At 41.1% G+C, this 13,200-nt stretch overlaps 1 protein-coding gene across 5 annotated transcripts in view; it reads left to right on the forward strand.

Annotated features, from left to right (window-relative positions):
• Positions 1–13,200, forward strand: part of MAPRE2 (microtubule associated protein RP/EB family member 2) — a 106,715-nt gene that overhangs the window by 65,633 nt on the left and 27,882 nt on the right. For all 5 annotated transcript variants that reach the window (XM_065668221.1, XM_065668222.1, XM_065668219.1 and 2 more), the window contains one exon: positions 11,432–11,577. In XM_065668221.1, the coding sequence (XP_065524293.1) occupies positions 11,432–11,577 (146 nt within the window). The remainder of the gene's footprint in view (positions 1–11,431; positions 11,578–13,200) is intronic.

Below are 13,200 nucleotides of genomic sequence, written 5' to 3' on the forward strand. Positions count from 1 at the left end.
CCGGAAGTTAGCCTAAGTGTTTTATTGAGTTATACATAAAGAAAGCATTCATGTGGGGATGTGTGTGCATGTGTGTAAAAATAGGTGTAGCTATATAGAGAGACATATGAGTATACACGTGCACACAAGCTTATCAGGCTATAGAGAGATGGAAGAAAATGGACATTTTCATCCCAAAATACCCAACGTTTGCCATTGTTTGAAACAGGAAGTATACTAGACCAGTTATTGACTTGTTCCTGTATAGCTATTTATATGCTCATAAATAGTTGAAAGGAAGCTTTTGAAGTGAATTCTCCACTCAGTTAAATGTGTGTGGGCTTGCAAAAAAAAAAAACCAAAAAAAACAAAAAACAAAAAAAACCAAAAAAACAACAACCCCCCCCCAAAAAAAAAAAACCTCAAAATCTTTCCCAGTAGGAGTAGCAGGGAGGGGAGAGGTGATCTAAGAAGATTTAGATTATGCAGAGTACAAGGAGTTAAAGGTATTTAAGAAAATAGATTGAGAGACTTCTGCTGGGTGGGGCAGGCAGAAGAAAAGCATGGAAATTGTCAGTAAGCCACTGTCCCATTTCATTATATAGTTTGTTATACAACTTTTTCTATGACATCCAGTGAGGATTTGGGGACGCACCACAAGGGAAAAACTGAAAAAGGGTCGTCTCATTTCAGTTCTTCCTCCATTAAATCTTTTCTTGCTTTAGAGCTTCCTGGACTGTATTGACTGCTATTGTTACCTGATGCTTTTACATTCATATCTTAACAGGTCAAAGCTGTAAACTTGCATTTCCCTGTTTGGTTTGATAGTTGAGCTTGATTCTTACATGTTACTAGGTTTGTGTTATTGTTCATTACAATCTCGGACAGGGATTTAATAGTTCCTTACCTGAAGGAGCATTTTAGTACCCTGTATCCCAAGGGAATTTATTCTCTGAGCAGATGAATCTAAGCTCTGCTAGATTATTGCAGACACTAGAGCACGATAGTCTTATGGACTAGGTCTTTTCCATTTGAGACCGCACAGTGAGTTTCTCACATGCAAGACATGCTCATGTGGGGATTGAAGATAGATGAGCAAGAAGCTTTGGGAATCTTTCTGTATTTAATATATATATAGTTTACCATGTAAACTCAAAGTACTTTGTTTAATGTACATACAATACACTTTACAGGATGAAAACTATGGGAACAGTAGCAAAAATGGCCAACTGACAGGAAGAGCACCGGCAAGCATGATACGGACTGTAGTTTGAGAATGACCAACGTAATTCATGCTGGCATTCCTTCGGCTGATGTTCCTTGAAGCATTGTCAGCTTTCACACAGCTTAATGTTAGTTTCCATAAAATATGAACATTTCCCCAGGAATTCAAAGAGAAGGAATAAGTGGGAAACGCTTTACAACTATGAAGCACTTCACAGCGTTAGCAGGGAGCTGCAGAGCCACTGTGACTGAATTTTCATAACCTACTGTAAAATCGTATAGACATTTTCTTCTTTTTTAGAAAAGGGCATGAAGATTTGTCATGCTGTTACATGACTATTCAGTTCTTGTTCATTTATATTAATAAGGAGCAATCAGAAGGCCAGAAAAAGCTTAGTGCAAGACCAGAAAAAGCAGGGGAGGGAAAGGGGGGAGGTTAAGTCTGCATGAAAAGCTGGAAGGCATTATTTTTAGGAGGCGTGAGCTACCTAGATGTGGCATACGCTTCTGTTCAGCACCTGCATATGAGACCTCATGGGTGCCCATGTTTTGCAGCCAACCTAGCAATAATTCTGAACATTCTGAGCTAAGCAAGAAGGAATAATGTGAGATTCTGCCTTGTAATAAAGGCTTTATTCAGCATGTACCTAAAGCTCACCATGACAATTCATAATAATGACAGAAAAAGCAATCAGACCTTTCTCTCATTGCTGTGGAGAAGTAGCTTTGATAATGCATATGCTGTAGCAATATCAGCCTGTTCCCCAGTTGCCAGTTACAGGAACAGAGCTGTTAGGATGAGGAGCAGCAAAAGAAGAGGCTGGCTTAGTCATAAAGTATTTGCATTCTTTGGGAGTCTTAGATGTGTTTTTGTCTCTGCTAAGTAGGCCGAGCAAAGTGCAGTGTCCCCTGAGCTTTCTGAATGCCTGCTGTAGTGGTGATGTGCCAAAAACCCCAGGTTATGGATGGATGCAGCTCTGGAGAGTCTAAATTTAGTCTGCAGCTCCTCTGGTAATTTGGTTTTGACAACTCGAGAGAAAATCTCTCTGAGCACCTCAAAGCAATGCGGTTCCCTTTGTTTTAGGTGAGCGTCATTTTGTCAAGTTTTGGTCTCTGGGTTTGACTACTTGCAAGGTTGTTAACCTGAACAGGAAATTTATAATCTATGGGTTTAATCGAAAGCATAGTGTATTGCCTTTAGATGGGCATTAGACTTGAGACCATTTAGTTTGATACATGAATGAAAAATAATAGAGAACAACTGAGTGGATTTAATGTAGTAGGATCCCATGTGCAACACCCATAAGCTTGGGGAATAAAAGTTTCAAAGGAATTATGACACTGGTTGTTCTTCCTGCCATTTTCTTCCTGCAACAAATACACAGTGGCTTAAAAAGAATTCTGACTAAACAGCTTATAACTTAATTTTCTTTACTAAGACTGTTTTTCATCTATAGGGAATACCAAGTGAACATGTTACAGGGCTTTTCAGGAGCGTCTGGCTGCTACATGAGAGTATATTCAAAATAAGAGTCAGGCAGGAGTCTATAGAGGGCTTGCATATGAATTAAAAAGAAATAGCATGAAGTATGCAAGCTGTATAAATTATAAGCAAGGAAGCTGGAGATGATAAATGTATATAGAGAGGAAAACACATCCTGAATTGAGGTGCAATTCCTTGTGTAGCTATACTTTGAGGCTAAGGTGATACAGAATCTTTCCTCTCCTCCCCCTGCATTTGAAAATTCTCAATGGACTTACAAACCTGCAAACTGTCTGGCCTCCAGTACATACAGACCTTCTGTCTTGCAAGGATTAAGTGTGGGGTAGGTTTTTTCCTCTTTCCCCTTGCTTTTTATAAAAGACCGTATTATGAAGAGTGCATGTGATTTGGCATTTTCAAATGTTAGACTGTGATGCTTTCTGTATAGATGCCCTGGGTGTTGCCACAGGGGATTTTTCATGTGGTGACTGCTGCAGCTAGTACTATATCTCAGTTGGCATTCCTCCTGTGGAAACACACAGTCCCTTTATAGATACATTTTGTTGGTACTCTACCACTCTGATCTTGGGGGAAGGTAGGCAGCATGATGACAGGGCAGATGTTCTTTGTGTGACTTTGTGCTGCCTCTCCTGCTTGGGACTAGGGGGATAGCTCCATTACAGCCTCCTGTGACCATCAGGCAGGAGGGTCATTCTTGGTTTGTGGAGGGTGTCCGAGGTGTTATGCTTCCAAGGATGATGCACTGGGGCTGGGTGCCATGGGGCTGGTCAGTGGCCCCTAGACCTGGCAGCATTTGTTTGCAAGGTGACCACCTGCACCACCCAGCCTCCAGGCCCTCAGCAGCCGCAGCAAGCAGTGTGCAAGGCATGCTGCATCCTGAGCAGCTCCTCTCTCCAGCAGCCAGCAAAGATCTGTCTGAGCAGGGCTGAGGTGATTGAAGAAGAAGGGTACAGGCCAGTCACAGTGATGGCGAGAAGGGCTATTTCTGCTTGTCATTTGTGTACAAGTACATGCAAGTGGAGTGTATTTTGTGGCTTAGCTGCTTAGAATTTGGTTTTTCATGTCTTAAAAGGTGTATGTTGCTCAGTGCCTATATTAACCCATAATTTCCTGCTAAAATCTGCATTATAGGACCCTGTTGGAGCATTTGGTGCCGGCATGATTTCTGCACAACCCAGTGTGCTAGTGCCTGCAAAGCTGAAGCTTGTTTCAACATCGGTGGTTTTGGGTTTTTTCCAGTTTGCAGCCTTGCAAAGGCTGGGTCTCTAGAGCAACTTGGAAACATGATTAAAACATGGCTTGATCCCATTTGCACTCTGTAACCAAGCCATGTTTCAAGGAACTGGCATGTTGTCCTGAGGTCATGCAACACAGAGAATACTCAGTGTCAATATCACTCTAATGTCTTCCATATGATGTTTAGGATTAGAGGGATACAATGGATGTTAATGATTGGATTTAAGATCAGTTCCTAAACTTTCTGAGGAAGCTTGTAAAGGGGTATCATGAGATTTTAAGCCACTAATATTTTTTTAAATGTCATTCAGTAAGAATTCAAGAGGAACAGAATTTAAACAAGGCTTTTGCTTTTCGAAAAAGTATTATTTAATTGCTCATAACACTCACTTGAAGTCAGTTTCTTGATCTCCCTCATTTCTTAAGAGCTTGATAGATTTTGTGTGGTACTTTTTTCTAGGCATGATGAGCTACACAGCTATTTTAATTTAAATGGGAACTGTGTTTTCTGAAATTGTTCTGATCTTCCCATTTAAAAATTAATGGAATCCAAAATAAATTATTGCTAAAATTTAAGTATTAAAAACTCTGCTGTGTAGAATTTATGAGCAGCTTAGCTATTTACATATTTAAGAAAAAGAGAATGCAAGTTAACGCAGGGGAAATCTCCCTCCGGCATGCATTATTTCAAATGACCGGTGGATATTCTGGGTTATACAGAAACAGAAACGTCACATAAATGCCACATCTGTGTAGAATAAGACTTTCTGAAGCAGACGTCATTTAGATGCATGTGTAGCTGACTATTGGTAGGTAGAGATAAATAGTTCTTGTAGGCTATTTTTGGTGGTGGCAGCATTGCTTTCAGAAGTTCCCATCTGTATACAGGCACTGAGTCTGCCCTCGCTGAGGCAGCTCATGCATTTATGTGCAGGGCTATACTCTAACCTGCATCAATTTTACTTTTATGTCTTTAAGGGACCTCCCAAGAGTGTTCCTGGGAAGTTGAAGCTCAGGCTGGAGTGGCTTCACTGATGCACAGCCCCATAAGTGCTCGCTTCTCGACAGCTAGGCAGGCGGTAAATTGATGTGGGCTTGAACACTCACTGGGAAATCAGCTGAAACTTCTTAATCTGTTAGGGTTTTGGTTTGGTTTTTTTTAATTGGAGGAGTAGAATTGTGTTGACCCATGTCCTACGTCACATAGGTGCTGCTGAAATGCAAATAGGAATTTGCAGACTGTGGTCTCCAATGGAGTGCTCAACATGGCTTGTGTTGCTTCTTAAACATGTGGCTATATATAACACAGCCTTATGCTTACAGACATGCCCATCTTTTGGTTTGTTCGTATTTAAACACTACCATAAGCGCCATAACTGAACACCCAGATTTAAAATCTGTACTCCGATATCAAAGTCAAAAGCCTGTGTGCGTACCTTAACATCACTCCCAAGGAAGCGATTCTAGGAAGCCTGAGGTAAAAGGCAAGCCCAAGTGCTGCTGTGCTGTAAACAGTGATTGCTGGCATTTGTGGATTTTCCCTTTTCTTACCAAAATTATTACATCACGCATGCTCCTTGAAAGTTACTGCCTTTTTTTTTGTTGCTGCTGTTGTCCCAGCAACAGAAGTTCCGGGTGTGTGCATTTTCCCATTTGGGTTAGCAACCGTAGTGAACTGAAGTGCCAATGACTAATACGTATACGGATCATCCTGTATTTTCCAAATGCGTGTTTGGGTTGTTACAGCTTTGGAGGGAATGAATACTTTGAAGTCATTTGTATCTAATGTGACTGGATGTGTTTTTAGGTTATCTGAAAAATGCCACTTGGGAAAGAGGCTGACCGTACCTTTTTGCTGTAATTGGAATGGTTTGTTTGTCTGTTTGCTTTAAGGAAATGTTTTTCAAAGATTGAGTATGTGAGAAGTCGGACTGAGGCCCGGTTAAAGGTTTGAACCTGAATTGAATGCTATTCTATACTAAGCAGATTTCTAGTGTAGCACTTGGCTCTTTTTGCTGTGGCTTGGATATCAGAATTGAAATAAAGAAGCACCCCCCCCCCCCGACAGGCCCTATCTTTTCATGAGCCCTTTGTGTTCCTGGATTGGCTGGTGGTTTATGTGACTTTCTAGGATCTTGCTCCCACACACTACAGAGATGACCGGGGAGGAGTCTGAGTCTTCTGACGTTTGATGTGAAGGATTGACCTGATTCTGCTATACGGGACATATCTTTACTTAGCAGTAACTGAGCTTATAGTATTTCTATGAAATACTTTATTAGTATATGAAGTACTAACTATAGTAAGTTTAAGGAAGTTAGTTTGCAAATAATACTTGCCTTTATATAAACATAAAAGCTATTCTCCTCCCCCCAAGGATGTAATCTTGCTCTGGGAAGCTTACTAAACAGTAAAAACTTGTAGCAAACAGGATTCACTTGTCTTCATTGTTCTCTCCTTTGACATCCTGTTGCTTTAAATAGAAGCGCAAGTATTTTTGATTATCAAGAAAACACTTGTCTGCGTTCGTGGATCCGTCAGCCTCCAGATGGAAGAGGAGAAAGGAGGAAAACTGAAAATCTGTGATACAGTGTGCACATGCTTCAGAGCAAAATAAGCATGGACAGTCTGGGAAGGAAACATTAGAACTGTAGAACCATAGAATAGTTAGGGTTGGAAAGGACCTTAAGATCATCTAGTTCCAACCCCCCTGCCATGGGCAGAGACACCTCACACTAAACCATGCCACCAAAGGCTCTGTCCAACCTGGCCTTGAACACTGCCAGGGATGGAGCACTCACAACTTCCTTGGGCAGCCCATTCCAGTGCCTCACCACCTTAACAGGAAAGAGCTTCCTCCTTATATCCAATCTAAACTTCCCCTGTTTAAGTTTTAACCCATTACCCCTTGCCCTATCACTACGGTCCCTAATGAAGAGTCCCTCCCCAGCATCCCTATAGCCCCCCTTCAGGTACTGGAAGGCTGCTCTGAGGTCCCCACGCAGCCTTCTCTTCTTCAGGCTGAACAGCCCCAACTTCCTCAGCCTGTCTTCATACGGGAGGTGCTCCAGTCCCCTGATCATCCTCGTGGCCCTCCTCTGGACTTGTTCCAGCAGTTCCATGTCCTCTTTATGTTGAGGACACCAGAACTGCACACAATACTCCAGGTGAGGTCTCACAAGAGCAGAGTAGAGGGGCAGGATCACCTCCTTGGACCTGCTGGTCACACTCCTTTTGATGCAGGCCAGGATGCGGTTGGCTTTCTGGGCTGCAAGCGCACACTGCTGGCTCATGTTCAGTTTCTCATCAGCCAACACCCCCAAGTCCTTCTCCACAGGGCTGCTCTGCCCAACCTGTAGCTGTGCCTGGGATTGCTCCTACCCAGGTCATGGTTGTCATGGTTGAACTTCATCAGGTTGGCATCAGCCCACCTCACAAGCGTGTCAAGGTCCCTCTGGATGGCAGCCGTTCCCTGCAGCGTATAAACCGGACCACACAGCTTGGTGTCATCGGCAAACTTGCTGAGGGCGCACTCAATCCCACTGTCCACGTCAGCAACAAAGGTGTTGAACAAGACCGGTCCCAACACCGATCCCTGAGGGACACCACTCGTTACTGGTCTTGAGCTGCACATTGAGCCAGTGACCACAACTCTCTGCGTGTGGGAAAGAAGGGAAAGCAAGGGAAAGCAGGGGAAGAAGAGTATAGGACAAAAGCTAGAATGAGTTCGACATTGTTTACTGGAAGGGGGACAAGTGAAAGATTCTAAGTAAAAATGCTGTAAAAATATTCTGATTATAGAGATTTGGTAGAAATTTTCAGCTTTACCACTGCCATGTGGTAAAACTCTTCAACTGTAAGAACTTTAAACAGCTACCTTTTAAATTCTGTTTGTACTTTTGTGACTTAATTCTGCCCCAGCACCCCTTTCCCGTTCCTGGCAGCTGCCTGCCTGCCCACCATAGTGGGTGCAGTCCCCTCACTGATGTTTGCTGCTGCTGTGCCCTGAGCCTGGTGTGGGGAGCCCAGCAAACACCTCCAGACTCCATGATGCTGCTGCAATCTTACTGCTCACTAATCAAGGCAGTAGTGGCTGCTGGGGGTGCAGTTGGCACAGTAGAGTCTGCAGGTTTGGAGTCTGGCATGTAAATATCTTCTGTAATTAGTAGCTGCATTGATATTCCAGATCAGAATACAAAAGGACTTCTAGCCAGTGATTCTAAATTGCTTGTTAGCTAATACAGGTAAAGAGGTTTTTAACACTGATCTGCAGTGCTACCAGCTGTAGTTTTCATCTTTCATTTGAATAGATTTCAGATTATTTCAGTTTGTGTGTATCTTCATGCACATAAAAATGTTTTGGTCATAAAACCAGATTTATTGAGAGCCATTCTGAACAGGTAATGAGTTTTTAACTCCTGTATAGATTTGTTCAGGTTTTGGAGGGTCTTTGTAGTATTCAGGGTGTATTTTTGCAGAAAATGTAGGAAAGTTTTAAAATCTTGAATAAAATATAATGGCATAAAAATCCTCTTTTGTTCATGTCAATTATGCAAGAAGTATGTCACAAGCCGCGATGACAGTATCTCTACAGCCATTTTCTGTTAAAAATATTCCTTTCATATGCACCTGCATTGTTTATTAAAGTGAATAAGCCTAAAGCGCTGTCCTGTATGCAGAGGACTACATGTCTATATGCTGTGCCTGTGAGGTAAAGGCATCGCAATATTGCATCATTTAAGTAAGGCTATTCTTTCTGCAGCCTCCAGGAAATCTCAGCCATGGGCAGTGTATAAAGTAGTGTCTGCATTCTGCCACGCTGATATTTAGCATGCAGATGCAATGCCATCTACAAGCTTTAGGGGGTAAAATCTTAAATTATAAATACTTATATAATATTAAAATATGTGCATAATCCCTGTGTCCAATATCAGGTAGTCCCTGTTGACTGTTAATGATAGTTTTACTTCTGTTGCTGGGGTAAGCACGTCTCTGGTTTGGGAGTTGGGAAAAGTTTCCTCTGTTTGTAGTTTGCATTGTTTAGTTTAGTCCATGTTTGTACGTTGCCTCTGTACTTCAGGAAGGAGTGTTTTTAATGAGTTGTGTTTGCCAAGGTAATAAAATCCTCCTGTTGGGGAAACAGCCTGGAAGCCAGCTTCGATGTTGTATCAGAGACCAGTTCATGCTGTCAGGTGGATGCAGTCCAGTGTTCTCTGCCCTTGAGTGTTGTGCAGACGCAGGACCACCTCCTGGCTGGCAAGCACACAGAAACAACTGCCAGCATGATGTGAAAGAAACACAAGGAAATACTGTAACTAGAGTCTTAAACCTTGTAAAACTCTGTCTAAAGGCATGCAGAAAGAATTTGCATTACCAGCAGAAGAGGAAAATCGCATGTGAACACTTTGGGCTTCTAGTTTCTTAAAAGGATCTAGATGAAACATAGCGCAGTGTGTTTCCAAGGCCTCCAGGCAATTACTTAGATATCAGAGTAAAGCTTATAATTGGAATATGGGGAGGATGAAAGGACTGAGTTAGGAACAAACTCAGTTTATAAAATTAAATGATTGCATAATAATCCTTTTGCATGAAATGAAATATCAATAAACGCAGTCAAGCTATGCATTATCTGTATATCCATGAATGTCATTTTCCTGTTGCCGCATGCTCACCAGTTCTCTTGCTAAGGATGAGTTTTGAACAACTAATTGTGTGTTTATATAGCTTTCCATAAAAAGATGCAAATTTGTCATCTGAAGTTTGCAACTTGCCAGAAGGCTCCTTTTCCTTTAGGGAATATTTTACTTTGACTGTTAATCATATCAAAACAATCCCAAACAGCTAAGCACAAGGTGTCCTTGGAAAATCAGATTCTTTCTTTTCTTAATAGTTTTCCCCCACAAAGCTAAGCATCATGAAGAGATGTTTTTAAGAAATGGCAGTGGTTTTCAGCAGTAAAGCTTGAACTTGGTCGTTAACAAAACTTGTGTCAGCATTTTGAGAAGCTTTTCTGGACTCCACTCTTAAACTCTGCTTCTCTTTTGGGGAAGTGATGAACTCTGACCTTTCATATGATGGTTGAGTGGATACAGAGAATGAGAACTATCTCATGCATAAAGTTGGTCCTGTCAAAACACATGCATAACCATGGAGAAAAATGTCTTGAAGTTTAAGTTATTGTTGCCTCTCCTGTAAAACTGGGCAAGCCAGATGTCCGCTTTGTTAACTTGGTTTCTGTATGAGCACTCAGCAGAATTGCTTTCTTAATAAAAGCCATTGTTGTTGATACTGGGCTGAGCTGTTAGGTAAGATCTGAACACTTGTTTGTCAAAACCAATTTGCACTAAATGCACAAAAGTCATTTTTGTGAAAGTGAAGTTGAACTTTTCGGGAGTTACCAGGCGATCACTTCCCTGCCCTGTATGCTCAAGCTCAGGGGCTGTAAGACCTGCAGCCCTCTGCTCCAGAAATGGACTTCACTGAATCTTTCCTAGTATAAAGCATGTTGTAGAAATATCTCTTCTGAAGAACAACTGAAATCGGTTTTCCTCAAACATTTCCATCCTTAATTTCCGAATGCTTGAATGTGTCAACAGTGAAGACTTATTTTTGCCAATGACAGTGACACGGTAATGCTGGAGGGAAGTCCCTGTATACAAGAAAAGGCTGCATCTGTTAGCTGTAGTCGGTACAGAGTTAAGGAATTTTTCCGTATACTTGCTGCTCTGTGCCAGATGAGGTACACAGGCACACACCCCCCTGCCTACTGCTGCGTAAATTCAGATAGCCCTCCAAGTTGAATTTAGAAACTTTATTGTTTTGAGTGAGACCTAAAGCTGGCAGCCCAGCTACTGAAATCTATAGATGGACTATGCTAAACTCTCCTTATTGAGATGCTTTTCTCAGGAGATGAAAATTAGTAAGGATGGTTGTTTCAGAGGAGTGGTAACTGGCCAGTATGTTTTAACAAGCTGGAGCTTTACAATTTATTTTTAAGTCATGGTTTGGTATAATCTTAAATAATTGCCTTGGGCTTGATTGGCATTCACCTACAAGTGCCAGAAGAAAGATGATCTTAACTTGGTTGAATTCAGGGAGCTGTGAGGATTGAGGAAGCTTATTAAGAGGTTTCCATTTTGACTATGATCTTCTCACTGTATGGACAGACCTGCTGTGTATAGGGACTCCAATAACATCCATTTTAAATAGAAGAAAGATTTGCATTGCGTTAGTCATGGTGGTTCTTCAGATGCTGCACAACAGTGTGTTATGCTTCCAGACTGAATGGGAAAAGCCCACACCAATGTGTCACACTGCTCAATGTACATTAGACAAGTAGATCTCGGGTGCATAGTGTTAGGCTAAATTACAGCAGGGAGTTATTCAGCACAGTTGCTTTCTGCTCATGCCTTTTGCTAATGACATTAAACGCCATTTGGTCTTAGCTGGGTGCATCTGGATTAACGTCAATGCATTCTCTTGTTATAGGAGCAGCTTACTGCCAGTTCATGGACATGTTGTTCCCAGGGTGCATTAGTTTGAAGAAAGTAAAGTTTCAAGCAAAGCTGGAGCATGAATACATTCACAACTTCAAACTTCTGCAGGCATCGTTTAAAAGAATGAATGTGGATAAGGTAGGCATCCTACAATCACCCGTTGTATTTCAGTCATTACAAGTTTCGGAAGTTGTATAAACTGGGTAAAATGGGAGAAATGAACTTCAATACTTTAAGTCCATTGTTCAAATTTTGGACTGGGAACTACAGCTACAAGTTGTATGTGAAGTTGTTCTTGACCTTTTATCATCTGAAAATGGTATTTAGCCACAAAGAAATTTGGCATGCTCCATTTGAATACAAACTGAAAATTGTCTGCTCAGGAATTGTGCAGCCTAACCTGTTATATTTTAATATCAGAGACCCTTTTGATAAAGTACCATGTGTTAGAAATTCCTTGCTATCAGTGAACCTTAAATTTAGGTGCAGTAAAATTACCGATGACCTTAATTTCTAACAAAATAACTTGGAAATATTCTGTTCTAATTATTCTATGTTTCTTTTCTAAAACCAAGTTTAAGGAATTTAAATTTTCCAAGAGCTGGAATAATTTGCCCAGTGATTCAGGAGGTTGGACAGCACATGCGATCTTGTAAAGTTAAGAAGCCTCTTAGAAAATGGCTTGTTCAACCATAAGGTATTGGCTTATGTTTGAATGAGACTTTGATGGACTCACCAATATTAATTACTGTGTTATCAAAATGCATAATGAAAGTTGTGTGGTCGTACTTTTGTTTTTACACTGCCTGTGTCTGCTCTGGCCTTTAGTGAAGCCTTATTCTGAAATTTAAACAGTCTTGATAGAGAATCCTGTAAGATTTTTATAAAGCACTGGAAATCCCTCATTGTTTCCTGAAATGTTGTGAATGCTTCTATTTACAGTGTAATTTACTAGTGAAAAATTGGAAAGCTTGATAAAGTTAACGTAACGAAATTAACATTGTCAGTTATTCTGTAGGGAGCAAACTTACTATGCCTTCTCAGTGTAGAAATAAGATACAAATGGAGCAACCTGAAAGGGCATGCAAAATGGCATGTTAATCCTTGTAGGAGTATCGTAGCCTTACAAAATGCTGTACAGTTGGCTTAACCTTGAGCAAAAGTTAGAATTGCAATGGTTTTAGGTACCCTTTTTCCAGCTGAAAAATGAATGCGTTCAGGAGGCATTAAGGTCCATCTAACTTGGCTTTTTAACCAGCTGCATGAATAAAGCAAAGCAGGGCAACCGTCCTTCTGCAGTTGTAGTCCCTGTCTACCCACAGTGTCTGAGAACCTTAAGCATTGCAGTATTGCCCCAAGACACCTTTTGGAGGTTTCATTTCTCTGAAGAATTTGCAGGATATGGAGATGTCCTCATAGCCTTTCTTTTGTTTTACTAAAACTTTATAGGCATTTTGGTCAGATTCTGCATGCCCACAAAGTGTTCTATGTATAGCTATATATAGCATGGAAAAAAATTACAAGGTTAAAACCTCAGGGTTAGCTTGTATGATAAACATGTGCTACCAAAATGTAGGTTGGTTTGAACTTCGGCATATCTTGGGAAAGCTGCTGGGTTTTTGTAATTCAAATAATAGGACATAGAGCAAGAAACTCCTGTCTGGACGTTTTGAAGAATTATTAGTTTTTAGTATGACAAACTGTAGCATGTCCATTAAAGGCAAACATCCTTGTTTAGCAGAATATAGTTTTACTCCCAGA

This window comes from Lathamus discolor, chromosome 2, assembly GCF_037157495.1.
Source record: "Lathamus discolor isolate bLatDis1 chromosome 2, bLatDis1.hap1, whole genome shotgun sequence".
NCBI lineage: Eukaryota > Metazoa > Chordata > Aves > Psittaciformes > Psittacidae > Lathamus > Lathamus discolor.